The sequence below is a fragment of the Glossina fuscipes genome, unplaced genomic scaffold (genome assembly GCF_014805625.2).
Source record: "Glossina fuscipes isolate IAEA_lab_2018 unplaced genomic scaffold, Yale_Gfus_2 2, whole genome shotgun sequence".
Lineage (NCBI taxonomy): Eukaryota > Metazoa > Arthropoda > Insecta > Diptera > Glossinidae > Glossina > Glossina fuscipes.
In genome coordinates, this window is record NW_023998416.1 from 22972504 (window position 1) to 22989484 (window position 16981).

Here is a 16981-nt window from a genome sequence, read left to right on the forward strand (position 1 = left end):
TTCATTATAATATTGTCATTTTTTTTTTATTCTGTGAAGTAAATCGGGCGGGCATAGATATTCAGCGGTTACAGCGATTGTTAAATTAAGTGATTATTGCTAAGAAAAACTTGAAATTATTGAAAGAAATGTTTAATAATAAAGTCATTCTTGAGTAGTGCAAAGTGCCTTTTTTTGCCTAATTACCGTACAAAGTATTAATCCGTTAGTGCTAAGTTGTTAAATAATGAATAATTTTAAAACGTAACTTTTCTAGCAAAACACGCAACAACAAGAATTTAGGTTACCATCTGTATCGGCGAATAAGTCAAGGTTATTACCAATAATCTTATATTTAAGTAGACTGCTTGTTTTTTTCGCTTATATAATACGGTAAGTAAGTTGGTTACTTTAGATTTGGATGTTTTATTTAATTATATGTTAAAGTCTTAACAGTTGTTGTCATGGTATATAATATTAAAACTAGTTTCCCTCTCTTCCCAAGTTTCATTCATATATCCGTTTGCTAATCTTTCGTTGCTTGCTATGAACAAAACAATGATTTTCTTAAATAAGAAAATTACTCATCGAACCTTAAGCTCATTTTAAGACTTGTACTTAAACCGACTTATCTTCTTAAATGACTCAATAAAATTCATTGCGTATGATAACAAATTGCATTAAGTGTTTTTTAACCTTTTATTCAGATTATAACAAAGCCTTTATATATATTAAATACTTTTTCAGTAATTTCATAATCAAATGTATACACCGAATAGACTTAAAATTAATTTTTACTTAATATTGCAGTGACTTATCTAAGAAAATAGTTGGACACAGTTTTGGAGTACAGTTGTTCAAACATGAATTTACGTAAGCATTAGTCCAAATTTTGGACACTTACAATACAAAGAAGAAACTGCATATATATGGCTTAATTGGAATAATTTGATAGCCACTTGGCTGCGATGTTTGATTGCAAAATAAACTGGAGATTGATTTGATTCATTTATGTATAGTACATCGTTTCCCACAATTTTTCAAGACCTCTTAGATAGTTGTAGAGGAGGCTTAAGAATACGTTTAAGTTAACAGTTGAAGAAAGTTTAAGATCACTTATCGCTTATATTTAATAAATGTTAGAGAGACATTCATTGAACTAATGAACATTTTAAATACGTGGTATAGTGACGAAAAATTTCTGTTGCTGTGTAGATATTACGACAGGCATTTTTTATATACACCAAGATATGGCGAATGCTTGTAATCCATACAAATGTCTATCGGAGAACCCATGCAGTACGATCAGCGTGAATAGCAAATTCGACTTATACGGTAGTATTTGCCTGTCTATTGAAACCTTAGTAAACGAGCGTTGTTTTTTCCTTAAGAGAAAATATATCATCACCCCCATCATGTGAAGTGTGCAATCAGTTAAAATCTCGCAAATTACCGAAATATTAAACAAGTAAAAATACTAAAGCCACGGCCCAATATTAAATACCCTATACCATTTCGCTTAATACAGTTGCTCATACAAAAACTTTTCAAAATGAGGCATCAATGTGGTCCAATGTGAATAGCGTTCGCCGCTGTCAAAAATAGCTGTAGGTTAGAAGAAGAATACAAGATGGACTGACGGACTGACAACCATAATTCGATCGGTATAATAAAAGCAATGGGTCTATTACAAGTTCTTCAAAGTGTTTTATATATCCAAAAGATACGGTGTAAGATATAATAGGATAATAAATATGGACAGGAAATGAACGTACAGACCTCCTGGATGAATTCGATTAGAAAAAGTGTAAAATGCTTAGCAATTAGGTACATACCTCTTTTTAGTTTTTTAGATGCGACTTTCTGGACATTGTAAGAATAATGATGAAATTCGTATACGGATCCCCTTGGTTACATAAATGCAAATTTTTAGAGTGCCTAAGATCGGACGCTTACCCTAGTTAATATAAAGTATGCACAAACTTTCTCTTATGATAAAGTACAAATACTTTTATAAAGAAGATAAGCCACTACTTGGTATAAAATATGTTTAACAAAAACACACTTCTGAGCGATAAGTACTTTAAACGTTCTGCGATCAGTCTACTTACGAGCTTCGTATCGTTCGGTAAACATTTTTTTTAAATTTTAAACAGATTCGAAGATGTTATAAAAGTATGTAAATAAATGTTGGATTCTTATATATTTGTCTTTCATTGTTTTCTATTCTATTTGTATATGGACTTAATATTTTAAGGATTTATTTATTAAAAAATTGATATTTGCTTTTGTTTCGTTATGAAAGTGGTTTTAAAATTAACAGTGAAATATAAACTTTGGCAACCTAAAAAAGCCCGCAACAAATCGGTTAAGTTAATTGCTCTTCCGTGTGAATTCTTTATTTTATTTGTTTTATTTTTTTTTTTGGATCTTTCATAAACAAACAAACAAGAAAACGACGGTTTAAACGTTTTAATAATAACAAAAAAAAAAAAAAGGAGAAATTGCTTAAGAATCACAATTTTGTAAACAAAACGACAAACAAAGAGAAGACGATATCGCATTTCGTTATAAGCAAAAATTTACATGACAAACCAATTAATATGCAATTGAGAAAAGATTTTTAGGCTTTGCTGAACTCGAATGTGCAACGAATTCAGAAACCCCACTATTGCCAAAAACAGTTACGCATAACTTTAGTCAGATCTGTTGTAGAATAAGTTGTTTTTATCTGATCCGAATTGCAATAGGCTCAGTTTAATCTATTCAAAAGTATTTACTGCGACATGCATTACCTGTAATCTGTGTCATATTAGGTTCGTGTTAGGTATAAATTTCATGATTAATTATTTTTTCGACACAATCTATACATTAGTAAAATTTACTATGATCATCCCTCACACATATCTCGATATTTTAAAGTAATTATTTGAAAAAAAAAAACAAGTATTTACGTTATAGTGGACTTAGTATGCCGACTGTTAAACATTCTAAAGCATTTTTTCAAATACAATTCTTCACCCGCTTCCATTGTTATCTTACAAAGAACTATATAACGTTATATGGGAAGGAGTGCGAAAAATAGACCTTAATGATCCAAAGTAAATACAGAAAATCTTTGACTCGCTTTTCATTATAAAACACTAAGAATTGGAGTTTTTTTTTTTTTTGATTTATATTTACGGGCTGTCCGGAAACAATTCCATCCGATTGAAATTTTCAACGTACTTTTGTAGCCATCACCGAAGGACAAGGGATATATTCAACAAACCGAAAAAAGCTTCAGAGATCCCACAGAGTATATATATTCTTGATCAGCATCAAATTAAGAATCGATTTAACCAAGTCCACCGGTCCGTCTGTGTAATATGTATTGTAAGCATTTTCCTAGGCGAAAACAGAAAGCTATCACCCTTAAGTTTGGCTGGTAATGAAAATCAGTGATAAGTCAACAGTGTCACGTAAAGTGAAGATACATCTCACTTCTTCAAAGGCATAGAAATGTGGTTTTTGTTCATTGTCAAAAATAACTTGTGTATTCTGCTAGCGATCCTGCAGTACCAGTATAAACATGAGAAAAACCGAATGCGCCCACTCATTATTGTAGAGTATGGGTATTTAACATTCTTCGAATATAAGTTTCTTAATTGTCTTTACAAATTTAAGATTCTCAAATTTTTGTTAATTAGGAGTATAAATGCAATGCATAGTCAACTATATAAGCAATTTTTATTTATTTGTTGATATTAAATTGTTACTGTTCGTTTCAAATTCTAGCGCAAGTTATCAGAAAGTCGCATGGAAGAAAATCGAAACATTTAGTTTTAAACGCATAAACGAACGGATTGTCCGATTTGGGTCAAAAAGTTTAATAAATTGAATTAAATTGTTTATTTAAATTGTTCAACTCTTCTTTTCTTAATAGGCAGTTCGACAGTTTATAATTTCCAATGATCGTGGGTTCAAATCTCAAATGTCGTAGAGTTTTTTAATAAAGCCGACAGCATTAGACGCTGGTGCGTTAAGACTTTAGGCTTAAAATTTAATCTTTGGCCAAATTTATAATAACAATAGAATTTCCACTTTAATTTTGCTTGTCTATACACTGACTACTAATCCCGTATTTCCAGTTTTTGTTATTTTTTTTCGTTGCTTTTCTGCGCCGAGATCCTTGAAAATATCTCCATGAAATCGAAAGTTGTAAACGAAAATATCCATAAAAATTGTCGTGTGTTTTCGGTGCTTTCTCTTGCATTGTAGATTTATCTACCAACAGAGCCCGTTCCTTTCTTGATCTAGTACCCTTAATCTATCAAGGAATGTTTATGCCAAACTTCAGCTTTCTATTTTCAGTTTTGCGATCCGTCAAATTGATGAATTTCTTTAAATCTAGCGTTAATGAACCCTTGTGCCACAAATGTTATAAGGTATAAAAGTCAATCGAAAGCGAACTGTTTTATTATCGAGTTCACGGGGCCTACACGCTTTCCTATAATGCACAAGCATTCAGGAAGACCCACTAGTTCCTTACGAATACTTTAAGATCAAGTGTTATGAATACTATGACGAAATGAATATTTCATCCAGCGACTGATAATAAACTTCGAAATTTTTGCATATATCAATCTTTACCGTACTTTAAGGCGCGTGTTATGTTTCCCGCTTAACTAATCAATAACATATTGTTATCAAATATTTTGTTGTTTTTTTTTTTTTTTTTTAATATATATATTTGTAAAGCATTCAATTCACTTTTAGTTAAAGTTGCCTTTCTTTCGAAAACGTTTAGGGTGACGTGATTTTCTCCTTCCGTACAAAATTCGGGTAATTGCGTAAAGCAACTTATTTTTTGCAAAGAACGCAAGCCAAGTTAATCGCGATAATAATTGTTGTATTATAAATAATGTCAAATCATTTCAATTTAATCGAGGTATTCATAAAAAATCGAAGTGATTTGATCTCCTCACTGTAATTCAATAAATTGATTCATTTTACAATTGAAAAAACTGAACGCTTGATAGTTCGAATCATGCTATCGATCATTAGATCGTTAACTAACAATTAACATTACTTGTAATCTTTAGGACACACCTCTAGCCCTGCGTCTGTTTACTACATGAATTTATAACACGAAAGCGAAGATTTGCGATTATTTTCCAAATCAAGGCTAGATATTAATATAATCATTTAAAATATTTTATCAACCATTCGCGGTTGAAAACGTATCGCTTAAGCAATGCGGAATAAAACATTTATTGCATTAATCGTTATATCAATATATATATATATCTATATCAGTTTTTGCTTCTGATTTCATACATGTGCATGCAATATTTCATAAAAATTATACCGATCTATGAAGATTTGACATTTCATGATTATTACCCGAATTTTATGCTCATGAAGTAACTATATATTGGATGTATGAATAAGTGACTGCTGAAGGGGTATTGGAAAAAAATGTCACGAGTCATTCGGTTCAATGTATCGTCCAACAATACCAATTACTTTTTCTCATCTTTTGTGCAAATTACGAACTAGATGTGAATCGGGTATTTGAACTTTCGAGGTCCCCGCTCAAAGACATCAAATTTTTCCAATCTGCCGCAAAATGCCGGCAGCCCTTGAGTGTATTTTGCGTTACATTACAAAATTTTCTGGAGAAAGGGCTGCTAGTAGCAGCATTGTCAGTAGGGATTGGGTTTTAAGTATTCAAAGGGTCCCAAAGGTATATCTTAATGAGTTCAAAATTCGCCCGCTCGCCCATTTCAACCTTACGTTGAAAACAAGTGAAAACACTAGGCGGGTTATGGCTCACTATTAAATACCCTACGTCACTTCATTTAATTTATTTATTCACATAATGACTTTGCAAAAAAAGGCTTTATACGGGGAGAAGTCGATCTGAATCACTTTCAAAAACGCTCGTCCTTAAGCCAAAACATGTTGGTGTGTGAAATTTCATCAAAATTTCTCATAAATTGCGGTCTGTGCGTTAAACTCAACAAAACTGGACGGACAGACAAGCTTAAATCCATTCAAAAAGTGATTCGCAATGATTCTAATGGCTCTAAAGACTGAACATAAGTGCGATATATACGAAAATTTCGAATTAAAGTGATTTAAATTTGAATTTTAGATATCAAACAAATGACTGAAAATATTTCATTTAATTTTCGTCTACGTTGTTGTGTAAATTTTCAGGAAATGCTCCCGTAAAGAAATTATTGCAAATCATTTATGAAATTAACCAACGAATTTATACTTAAAGTCAATCGAAGACATTCCGTTTTATCGTTTACATTCTGTCAATAAAACCACTCAGCCTTTTCGTCATGTGCTGTGAATGTTGTAGCGTTACCCAAAGAAAAGTTTGGGTTTTCAGCTCGGCCGCAATACTCGCTATTTTCGGTATATTACTTGTAGTAATGTGGCCGGAATGGAGTGTCTCTTTAGTGCATAACGTAAGTACGAGCTTTAAAATTCTTTAAGAAATCGTCTTTTAAGAAATGTACTTCACTTTTCTCTCGCAGAATTTACTCATTAAAGTGGGCACAGATAATTACAAGTCTTGGGTAGAAGCACCTATACCCATTTATCTCGTATTCTATTTATTTAATTGGACTAACCCGGAAGATATTACAAAAGCGAATATTAAACCAAATTTTGTTGAAATGGGACCTTATGTTTTCCTAGAGAAACACTCGAAAGAAAATGTTTCGTTTTATTCCAATGATACCGTTTCATACTATCAAAGACGTACATGGTTTTTTGTTCCCGAGAAATCAAACGGGACCTTGGAGGATATGATAACAACTGCCCATCCCATAACAGCGGTATACTATAATACTTTAAATTTAAATTCTCCTTTCTATTCTATTGCAATATGTTGCGTTTGTTATTTAGACGGTAGCGGATCAAATGCGTAATAAAAGTAAAATTATTAAAAAGGTTCTAAATTTTATGTTAAATCATGAGGGCGGAAATTTATATGTCACTAGACCTGTAAAGGAATGGATATTTGATGGTTTCCAAGACGAGTTAATAGATTTTCTAAGTCTATTTAATACATCAAAAATTAATATACCTTATAAGCGATTCGGTTGGATGGTCGAGCGCAACGCATCCCTAGACTACGATGGACTTTTCACTATACACACTGGTGTCGATAACATTCACAATTTGGGCCAATTAATGCATTGGAATGGCAAAAATACGAGTGATTTCTATTCATCACCATGTAATACTATTAAAGGAACTCCGGGTGATTTGTTCCCACCGCAATTAGATAGCGAGGAGTCGTTAACTGTATTTATCACAGATGTTTGCCGTTATTTGAATTTCAAACGAAATGGCTCCACCGAACTGTACGGCTTACAAGCAATCACGTGGGAGGGGACAAATGCAACTTTAGATTCTGGGGCATATTATCCCGAACAGGAGTGTTTTTGTGATGCGAGCATCGATGAATGCCCCAGAGGAGGTGTGGCGGACTGCAAGAAATGCCTTCATAATGCACCAATTTATGCATCTTTTCCTCACTTTTATTTGGCTGATGAGTTCTACGCGAATGCGGTGACCGGTATGAAACCAGATCCTGAAAAACATAAATTCACATTGGCTATCGAGCCCAATACAGGCATACCGGTAGAGGTCAAAGCACGTATCCAAATTAATATGATGATAACACCGGATGATACTTTTGAGTAAGACGAATGTGAAAACAATGAAAAAACATTAAGTTAAAAAATGTACACTTTACTTTCAGTGTTTATCGTGGGGTTCAACATTTTTTGATGCCCATGTTTTGGTTCGAAGAAATTGCTACACTTGATGAGAAATTAGCCAGCAAAGCCAAAGTAAAACCGAAAAAAAGAAGAAAATATTTAAGAAAAACATATCTAATACTAAAAATTATATTTCCATTCCAGTTGGCTGTTAATCTTGACTCGTACGGCGTTATTGGTGGGGTAGTTCTTATTTGCTTAGCCGTTATACTCTCAATTATTGGTATTGTTCTCACTATTATGAAAAAATGGAAGCATATACCAGACGATGATGAAACCATTTTAACCGATAATGCCGATAATGCCGTGAATACGCAATAATCGATACGCTATTATATCGATAATATTTTAAGAATGTCTTTGTTCACTTTTTATATTCAAAATCATTTTTCATTAATTATATTATTATTAGTAATTAGTTTTTCATTTCATTACTTTATCCCACTGGCACCATTGTTTTGTTCCAAAATGTATCTGTACAAGCAGCCATCTTAAGTGAAATTTGTTTTTTTTTTTTTTAATATAAATTATTTCCTTGGTACTTTAATTTGTATTTATTACCAAAACGTTGAAAATCTTCTTGATATGTGATAAAATAAAAAAAACATTAAATGTTTTTGTTTATAATAAATAAAGTTTGCTTAAAATCTTTTTTTTTCCAATTATCAACAGAAAAGAAGGAATTCGTTTATTAGATCGCGTCATAAATAACTTCTGATGCAGGTAGGGAGAATCAATGGTGCGCATTTACCCACTATAGGTCACCGAAACAAACGAGTATTTGGTTTCACAATATATGGATGAGGACTCAGTTAGTCCTCTGTCAACTGTGATTGTGTCATTGTGTCTTTCTTAACCTTTGAAAAGGAGAGCCATCAAAATATTTTGCTTTATTTGCCCTTTGCATATGTAAATTGTCCATAAGCGTCTGTCACATCCACGTGAGGTTGGGCTATGGTAACAAACCGTTGTATTACATATATGGGATATGTTCAAATGAATGATACGTTAATGTTTTCTCGAAAAACATCGATTTAGTCATCAATATCTATTTTGTCTCCTTCAAAGCAACGTCCACTAGATGTAATATACTTGTGCCAACGATTTTTCCAATTCTTGAAGCATTTTTTGGTATAGCTAAAAGCTCTTCTCGGGGTGTGGCTCATGTGTACCAACTTAAAAAAAAAATAAATAAATAAAATAAACGAAAATCCAATGTACATAGCCAACAAAATATGAAAAATCATCTTTTTTTGAACGTGCCTCGTATGTGATGGTTAGTAGGGAAGGCTACTACTAAAATAATTCAAATTGGTTTCAAATCTTTAAAAAATTAAAACGTGAATACATTTAGGTCTAAGAAGCACTCACAAATTTGTGATTGCGCCAAATAGAAGTCATTAACTCATAAATTAAATTTTGAAATTTTCCGTCTGATCAAGCAAATTGTCAACGAAATTCATATCGTCGACGAAATAGTTCTCCCATATTTCAACAAAATAATACAAAATTCTACTTTTGACTTAAAGAAAATGATAAAAAATTTTACTTTTCATCTCTTCCTTGAGTTCGTATTGTATTTCTATATGGATGCCCTTCGGAATTTTCAAAAAGCTAGCAATGATTAAGTAATCACGTCCTGTTGCCGTCTGCAAAACAGAGACATACTTTCCTTAAAAAATGGAAGTTGAATTAATTTGAAGAACGGCTTCCCTGTTGTCTTTTTTGGTTATGGAAAAAGCGTTTGTATTGAAAAGGATGTTTTTAAAGTAATCCATGAAAATATGGTTAACCGGTTCTGTTTTGAAAAAGCCTCTTTTAGGAGTACCCACGAAAGATTGCACTTCCTAAGTAAAGTCAGAAGAATGTCAAGCTATCGCGTGAAACAAGTGCTGTTCAGACAGACAACGATGGGCATATGAATATAGCGCTCCTTCCACACTTATTGCTCGGGTTAGTCGAAGCACTTTACCTAGTGATAATCACGTAATGTACTGCACTATATTTATCGCGCCAAACAAAAAACAACAACTGTCTGAAGTAACAGTTGTTGAGAACTTATCGATATTCTGACTCATAGTCTGTTTATATTTCATGACAAAACGGCAAGCAACGGTAACTTGCAAGATAGTTTGGAATTAATGTAACGCCTCTCGAAAATGCCATTTTTATGCCCTTCACCAAAGGATGATGAATTTTGGGGACGCTTTGTTAAAACGTTCCCAACGCCCTGAAGAAAACTTCAGAGATCCTACAAACTATTATATTCTCGATCAGCATCAATATTTGAATCAATTTAAGCATGTTCGTCTGTCCCTCTGTTATAAACATTCCCGTGGTCACAAAAATGAAACTATCGGCTTCAAAATAGAAGAAGAAGAAGAAATAGAAACATTCGAAGTTCCTGCACGCAACTTGGCACGCCTACAATATAACATAAACTGAGAACAACTCTGTTGCCGAAAGGGAAGAAAAAATTGATTTTTCACTCATTACATACAAACTACACACACAAGCTATGAAAATTGAGCGCACATTCTATGGGCGATGCTGTAGTACGCGTACAAAATTGGAGCAAATCGGCAACATCTGCGTAATGTTATAGTGTGTAACAATTTAATTTTTTTTTCCACAACCTTTACGTAATGCACAGAAGCAAGGTTGAAAATTCCCTTAAAGTATATAAATCCTTGGTCAGTTTCAAATTCCGAAAGCAATTAAGCATGTCCATCCCTGTGTGCAGGGAATTTGCGAAAAAATTTGAAAATGATCCAAACTGGACGAAGGATACGTCTACAACACTTACATACTTCACACTCAACAACAACTAAGAACGCTTCGCTGTCCATATTTTTTGCCCGTTACTCATATGCTACAACAGATGCACGGTATAATTCTCGCACCTACTCTAAAAAACAAAAATAGTCGGCTAATAATATAGTGTGGAAATTTAGCCCTTTCGTTGCTTTTTAGTCGTTCTTAGGATAGCGGCGATGGGTATAAAACATTCGATCCGAATATTTTTTGGGTAATTTTGCCGTAGAAACACTGCGTATTAACCAGTATAAGGCAATATTAGTAACATCATTTCTTGAAAATATGTTTGAAGGGATGCCGCCTTCATATATATATATGGAATTAAATACTGAAACGTAAGCTATAATAAATAAAAATTTTTATAAGACCAGTCCCTTTAAAAATTTTGCTTCGAATTCTAAAAAATAAATGATTGATTCACTATGCTTCAAAGGAAAGTCACTTGAACAGAAGTGTAAACCACAATTTGGAAAACGTACACCTCTTCAGTTACATCCATTGGGATAACCGCAAACAGGCAAATGGGCTTAATAAAACAGCGCCATCCCCGTAGCTACTGTTGCGTATTTCTAATGGGCCATGACCTATGAAAATGAAGTAAACTCATTGATCGTTGTATGAATGAAAAAAAAGCAAAAATCCTTAAATATTAAAACATTTTTCTTTTAAAAGGATGTGAATATTTTTCTAATATTTTTCATTTTTATTTGATTATATGTGTGTATTTTGAAAACGACTTAAAACTAAGATTTCTATGTAAAATTTTGTTAGAAAGTTTTTTTTTATTTTAAATATTTTAACTTTCACGTCGATAACTTGGAATATTTTTGTATAATTTTAAAAACAATTAAATATTAAATAGAATAGAATAGAATAGTAAGGATAATAAGCCTTTACCATAATTTAAAAAAAAAAAAAAAAAAAAAAAAAATATATCAAAATGTTTTAAAACTGAAAATAAAAATTGGAAAGAATATAATTTGTGACTTATTATTATGATTTATTTATTTAATATAGTTTTATTTTTGGAAAACCTACATTTAAAAAAAAAAAAAAAATGTTCAATTTTCGCATATCATGTTAATCGGTTACAAAAACAATATGCAGGGAATGTATTGAATGTAAAAATTTTATGAACAAAAATCATAACAGCATAACCTCAAGCTACGTTAGATGTAATTCATTTACTTGTAACTTTTACAAAATATACGATTTTTTTTTTTTATAATTTAACATTTTTTCCTTTCACTTGTAAAAGTCGCTATTACGTTTCTTTTCCTATTCATGATCAAAAGTTGTCCATTTTGTGCTAACCGTTATAAATTTTTGTATATTTTTTAATTTTATTTATTTGTAACATTAAAGAGTTAAATAAATGCAAAATTTGTTTCTTTCTTATATCAGATAACTAAAAGAGTATTTGCCATCTTTTATTTTTATTGCTCAAATTTTCGGAAATTTAATAAAAAAAAGTATATAAAATAGGTTTCCTTCTTTCTTTTCAATTTGCATTAATCAATTGACATTCGAAATGAAAACTTTGGATTGCTAAACAACTACCAGCTACTGTGGATAAATCCATTGGAACATTATAACAACAACTTATCTATTCATTCAGGCACTAATAACGTAAAACATTTACTCCACAATAAGATTTATTATCAATTTTTTGTAACAAATTGTTGACAAATTTAATGGGATTTATATTCAGTACTCAGTACAATCTTAATCCGATAGATTTTTATCGTTTTTGCTATAAAGTGCAATAGTCCAAAATATTTGTAGTAAAAAATCAGAGGAAGAGAGCACGGTTCTTGAATTTCAATTCATGCCATATTCTGCTTTATAATTATTAGCCCAAAGGCATTCTAATGAAAGTGATGAAAAAGTATAGATATTGATCAGTAGCATTACATATATTACGCGCGACTTGAGCTAGCTGCTAATGCAGAAAATAAATTTTATTTTTGCTTATGCACAAAAGATGGCAAACACATTTTTGGTTACCTAATATTTTGGGGGTAAATTTTTTTTTCACTTTTAATGTTTATTTTCTCTTCTTTTTTTTGTTTCTTCTAAAAATTGTAAATGATGGCAAAAACAAAAAAAGTTTATTCAATTGAAACGCTCTGTTTGAACAATTTAGCCATAGATTTTCTTAAATAAAACCTATGCAAATTTCAGGCGTTGCTTTGTTTTGCCAAAAATGTACACAAAATTGCAACAAAAAAAGAAGAAAAAGGAAATTCTACATACATTTTCTTTATGCTTATAATGTTTAAAACAATATAAATGTTTATGTAAATATTAAACGGTGGGGCAAGTTTATGCAATTATTGTTAAAATAATTATTGATATTATTTATTTAAATTAAATTTAATTTCGTATTTAATATATTTGAGAAATGAATACTCGTTTTCTGGGTAAATTTTTAATATATAAGAAGAAAAAGGCTTACAAGACTTTCTGGTGCTGATCTTAATAGCTAAACTAAAGACAGAATGTTAATGGAACAATCGAGCAAGTTTTAAATAATAATAATAAAAATAAAAAAAAAGAAATAACTTATTAGCGAGACGATAAAATAAAATCAATCACAGTTGTTTCGGGCGGAATTATTAAATGTTTTCTTTTTTTTTTTTCTTTTAAGTATACGTAAATGAAGAAAATGTTTCTAGGCACAGTCTTAAATGTTGCGTTAAAGTTTTAAAAAACAAAAAAAAATAAATAAAAATAATAATAATAATAGAACTTATTTTCACGGCGTTATCAATGCTATCATCGTCATCATTCCCTCGAAAGTTTTGGTAAAATAGTGAGGTTAAGTGTGGGCCTAATGTTATAATAAAATAAGAATTTTTCGTTTTTTTTTTTTAAATTTAGAAAAAGTATTAACATTGAACTTGTATATAATACAAGTTATGCCTTTATATTTATATATATATATATATATATATGTATATATATGTACATATATATGAAATTTTTTTATTTATTTAGTTATTTTTTAAATTAGTTGTTTTAAATTATTTGAAATAATCCGTATTTTATACTTGAGTATTGTGTGTTTATGTGCGCGTTAATTATTAGATTGTTTTTTTTTTTTCTTTTTTTGTTTTTGTTTTCCATGCTTTTATGCTTTCGCTTCCTAAAAGTGACTAGATTTAGTTAAGTTTTCGGTTTGATTTGAGGTTAGTATTAGTTTTACTTTCTCTGGCTTTTTACTTAATTGTCGGTTTTTTTCTCCCTTTTTCCTTTATCACCTTATTTAATGTATAGTATTAATGCTATAATTAAGGTTTTTTTTCCTATCTGTCACATGTAATAAATGGTCGGTTTTTCGTTACTCTTTACACGGATTCCTTTACAAAAAAAAAAAAAAAAAAAAAAAGTAAAAAAGAAATAAAGAAAAAATATAAACGAAGAAGAGCGTAGAAAAGGAAAATTGAAAATCATTTTACTTACGCCGAAAAGTCAGTTATACAAAAGTCTAACAAAGTTCTTTTAAATAAATAAAAATTGTTCAGTAATTAAAAGTGCCTTTCAATTGATACAGACAGCCGTTTTAAGTCACTAGCTATAAACAACTGAGCGCGGCCACTAATATCCGAAAACTATTTGCTGAACAATTTTCTGTTTTTTTTTTTTGCTCCTAAATCGATCTATAGTTGGCATTACCATCCTTGTTGTGCGAGGTTTTCTATATCAGTTTATTGTCTTAAAAGAAACATGTGTCTAGATTTGTCTATACCCTAAACAAAATGTCCTATTTCCTTGAAGATGGCGTCAAGTCATGTGCCTTGACCTCTAATTATGTGTGGCTTTGTAAGACCTACGAACTTATTTTTCTATCTAATGGGCAGAGATTTCATTTGCAACAGGCATATTATTGAGGCTACCTTGATGGTATGTACGTCATTAAAAGATTGTGAGACCGTCATGTTACATGTTGTTCTACTGTGGTAAAAAAATAAAGTGTTCTTCCAAATCTCTCTGAAATTCATTGTCTTCGTTGCCTTCATCACATTCAAAAACTGTTTGGTTTCGGTATTTTAAGAGAAATCCGATTTTCTCAAAAAGAAAGGAGTTCAGTGAGGCTATCGAAGGTCTCTTCGTAAGAAAACCTCCAGCAATTATTGCAAAGGTAAGAACGTGCGTCCTGAGTTTGTTTTTGCGTTTTCCGCTTTTTTCATTTTTAAGGACAATACGATTATCTGACCAATAGATAATTTAGCAAGGCGTTTAACAGTCCAATCAAGAGGATAAGTGCAGCAAATCGATTTTAAAAAGGTTGCTTTATAATTTCGGACGATTATAAGTAATTCCTGCTGTAGATAAAACACAGTTTAGGTCTATGTACGTTGTTTTAGTGCCGATTGGCAACCTAGAGAATCATATAAGGCAAAGGTCTAAGGTTGGCCTGGATGGTAGAAGAGAAGCTCTCTTTCTATTATAATCGTTTATTTTCTTTCAAAAACATTGTTCAACAGGACTGCAGTAAAATCAATGGTCGAATTGTCTAAGATCGGTTTGTGATATATATCATCATCGGGTTAGATTTGACTTGCATCTATTAGTATCGCATTATTTCAATTCTATTTAGAGAAAGCAGGTATTTGAAATCAAGGTGTTGATTGTGAATATTTTACTGATTACTCGTAAATACAATAGGAGTGTCTTCCGAAAAAAACTTGAACATTTTTTTGCTATGGAAAGAAGAGTGTCATTGTTATTTAAACTAACATAAGACAAATTTCGAAAATTATCAGAAATGTAAAGAATAAAGGATTGGGTATCGTCAAGACAAGTAGAAATTTCTTGAATTTATGCATATAAGAAGAAGAAGAAAAAGAAGACTTTAATAACAACTGACTTTTCTCCCTCCCTCCCATTTATCTAAATTATTTAAGTTCGCAGAAATTGTGAAAAGATAAAAAATATAAATTTTTTGCTATTGCTTTATCCAATGTGTTAATGAACATTTTAATTTTCCACCACAAAACTGGATTGATTGGCTTTTCTTTTAGTATAAAGTGAAGTAATCATGTTTGTAAAATAGTTTATCATTATTCTAAAACTCACTGCGATGAAAGCCATTATAACTTCTCTGGTCAGTTGTCACTCAAATGCCTTTTCTTTTTAATCAATAAAATTTACCTTTCAAGCGAAAACGAATACCTTTCATATATTAAATGAATTGAATTATACGAGATTGCATAATAATATTATGAATGCCGCCCTTAGCATGTATTTGTTGTCATTTATTTATGTATGAGAATTGTAACTCTTGTGGTGTTTCAATATAGCTGGATCCATGACGTAGTTATTAGCTTCAGCCAATTGCATGGGTAATGGCGGTAGCTTGTCATTGGGATGACGATGACTAATAGAAGTTTTACGTGACTTTCCTGTACTGTTAGCCGCCAATAGTTTCCTGTTGGTCATTGGTGACATTGTAGTCCCTCCTACTATTGTTGTTGTACTGCCATTAGATGTGGTGGTAGCAGCGCCATTGACTAGCAAACTTCCGCCTTTACTTATGCTAGTACTAGATGAAGCTGTTTCTAGAGTTGTTAGACCACTGGTGACAGTTGTGAAAGCCGTTGAATTAGTGTTTGAACAATTTGTAGCCTGCCTTAGTGTGGACCGCGGATTTATTAGCACCTTAGTTTGCTTGAGTAAAGAACGATCATTGCAAAGGGCCGATATTAAAGGTAAATCTAAATGTTTACTTTTCTCTCTTAGCAGGGCAATGTCTAATTCATTGGCTGGTGCTGATATTGGTGTAGTAGCTGTTCCAGCATTGCTATGGTTTATGTTCGATTCCTTTGTAGTCTGTGCACGATGATGGGCAACCGCTGCTGAAGCTTGCAGTTGGGCCAATATGCTGCTGCTTTGATTATTACCTAGACCCGTGTTTGGCTTGGGCCTCTCTCCCGCCCATTGTGCGCCGCTGGATGTCTTCGTCATATGGCCACCAGCGTTTCTACCTGTCAAAGTCATCGGTTTACGAGGGGGCAATTGATGGGTTCGTAACGCAGTGGTTCTCGATGATGTAATCATTTCTACGCGTTGACTTACGCTGTTTACGTTTGGTATTGGCTTTGTGGGAACTAAAAAATAAACGAAGAAAAATCGTTTCACGACTTTGTTAAGATGACGAAAAAGTATGGTTTTTAGTTTTTTTAGGATAAAAATTAAGATGGCAAATTTTCACAAAGAATTTAATTATTTATCTTCCATACACTAATTACAATTTTCCAGTTTTCGCTTCGTGTGGAGATAAAGATATGGTCTTTCAAATTCGCGATCCATTAAAAATTGTTGGACCAAAACACATCGATTTACCAAATTTCATCGAAATATCTCAAAAATGACGGCCTGTAGGTTGAACGTAA

General features: G+C 31.8%; 2 protein-coding genes across 11 annotated transcripts in view; one reads left to right on the forward strand and one right to left on the reverse strand.

Annotated features, from left to right (window-relative positions):
• Nucleotides 1-6: 6 nt before the first annotated feature.
• On the forward strand, nt 7-8364 carry LOC119633969 (protein croquemort). Of its 3 annotated transcripts, XM_038027828.1 has the most exons (7): nt 7-194; nt 257-372; nt 6184-6443; nt 6513-6815; nt 6886-7685; nt 7748-7838; nt 7911-8364. In XM_038027828.1, the coding sequence occupies exons 3-7, from the start codon at nt 6315-6317 to the stop codon at nt 8085-8087; spliced, it is 1500 nt and encodes a 499-aa protein (XP_037883756.1). In that variant the 5' UTR covers nt 7-194; nt 257-372; nt 6184-6314; the 3' UTR covers nt 8088-8364. The 3 variants fall into 3 exon arrangements, with proteins under 3 accessions (XP_037883756.1, XP_037883755.1, XP_037883757.1); XM_038027827.1 differs by having other exon boundaries at nt 7-372; XM_038027829.1 differs by having other exon boundaries at nt 7-312.
• Nucleotides 8365-13586: 5222 nt separating this feature from the next.
• Nucleotides 13587-16981, reverse strand: part of LOC119633973 (protein expanded) — a 59508-nt gene continuing 56113 nt past the window's right edge. For 7 of the 8 annotated variants that reach the window (XM_038027841.1, XM_038027837.1, XM_038027843.1 and 4 more), the window contains exon 7: nt 13587-16696. In XM_038027841.1, the coding sequence (XP_037883769.1) occupies nt 15849-16696 (848 nt within the window). In that variant the 3' untranslated portion in view covers nt 13587-15848. The remainder of the gene's footprint in view (nt 16697-16981) is intronic. The other variant, XM_038027845.1, reaches the window with a different exon arrangement.

What these genes read in the sequence shown, in the direction of transcription:
- LOC119633969 (XM_038027827.1), top strand. Translation starts at nt 6,315, where the DNA reads ATGTGCTGTGAATGTTGTAGCGTTACCCAAAGAAAAGTTTGGGTTTTC. An exon ending in CTGCCCATCCCATAACAGCG is followed by an intron (nt 6,816 to 6,885) that starts GTATACTATAAT and finishes TTTGTTATTTAG; the next exon opens with ACGGTAGCGGATCAAATGCG. An exon ending in AATTAGCCAGCAAAGCCAAA is followed by an intron (nt 7,839 to 7,910) that starts GTAAAACCGAAA and finishes TTTCCATTCCAG; the next exon opens with TTGGCTGTTAATCTTGACTC.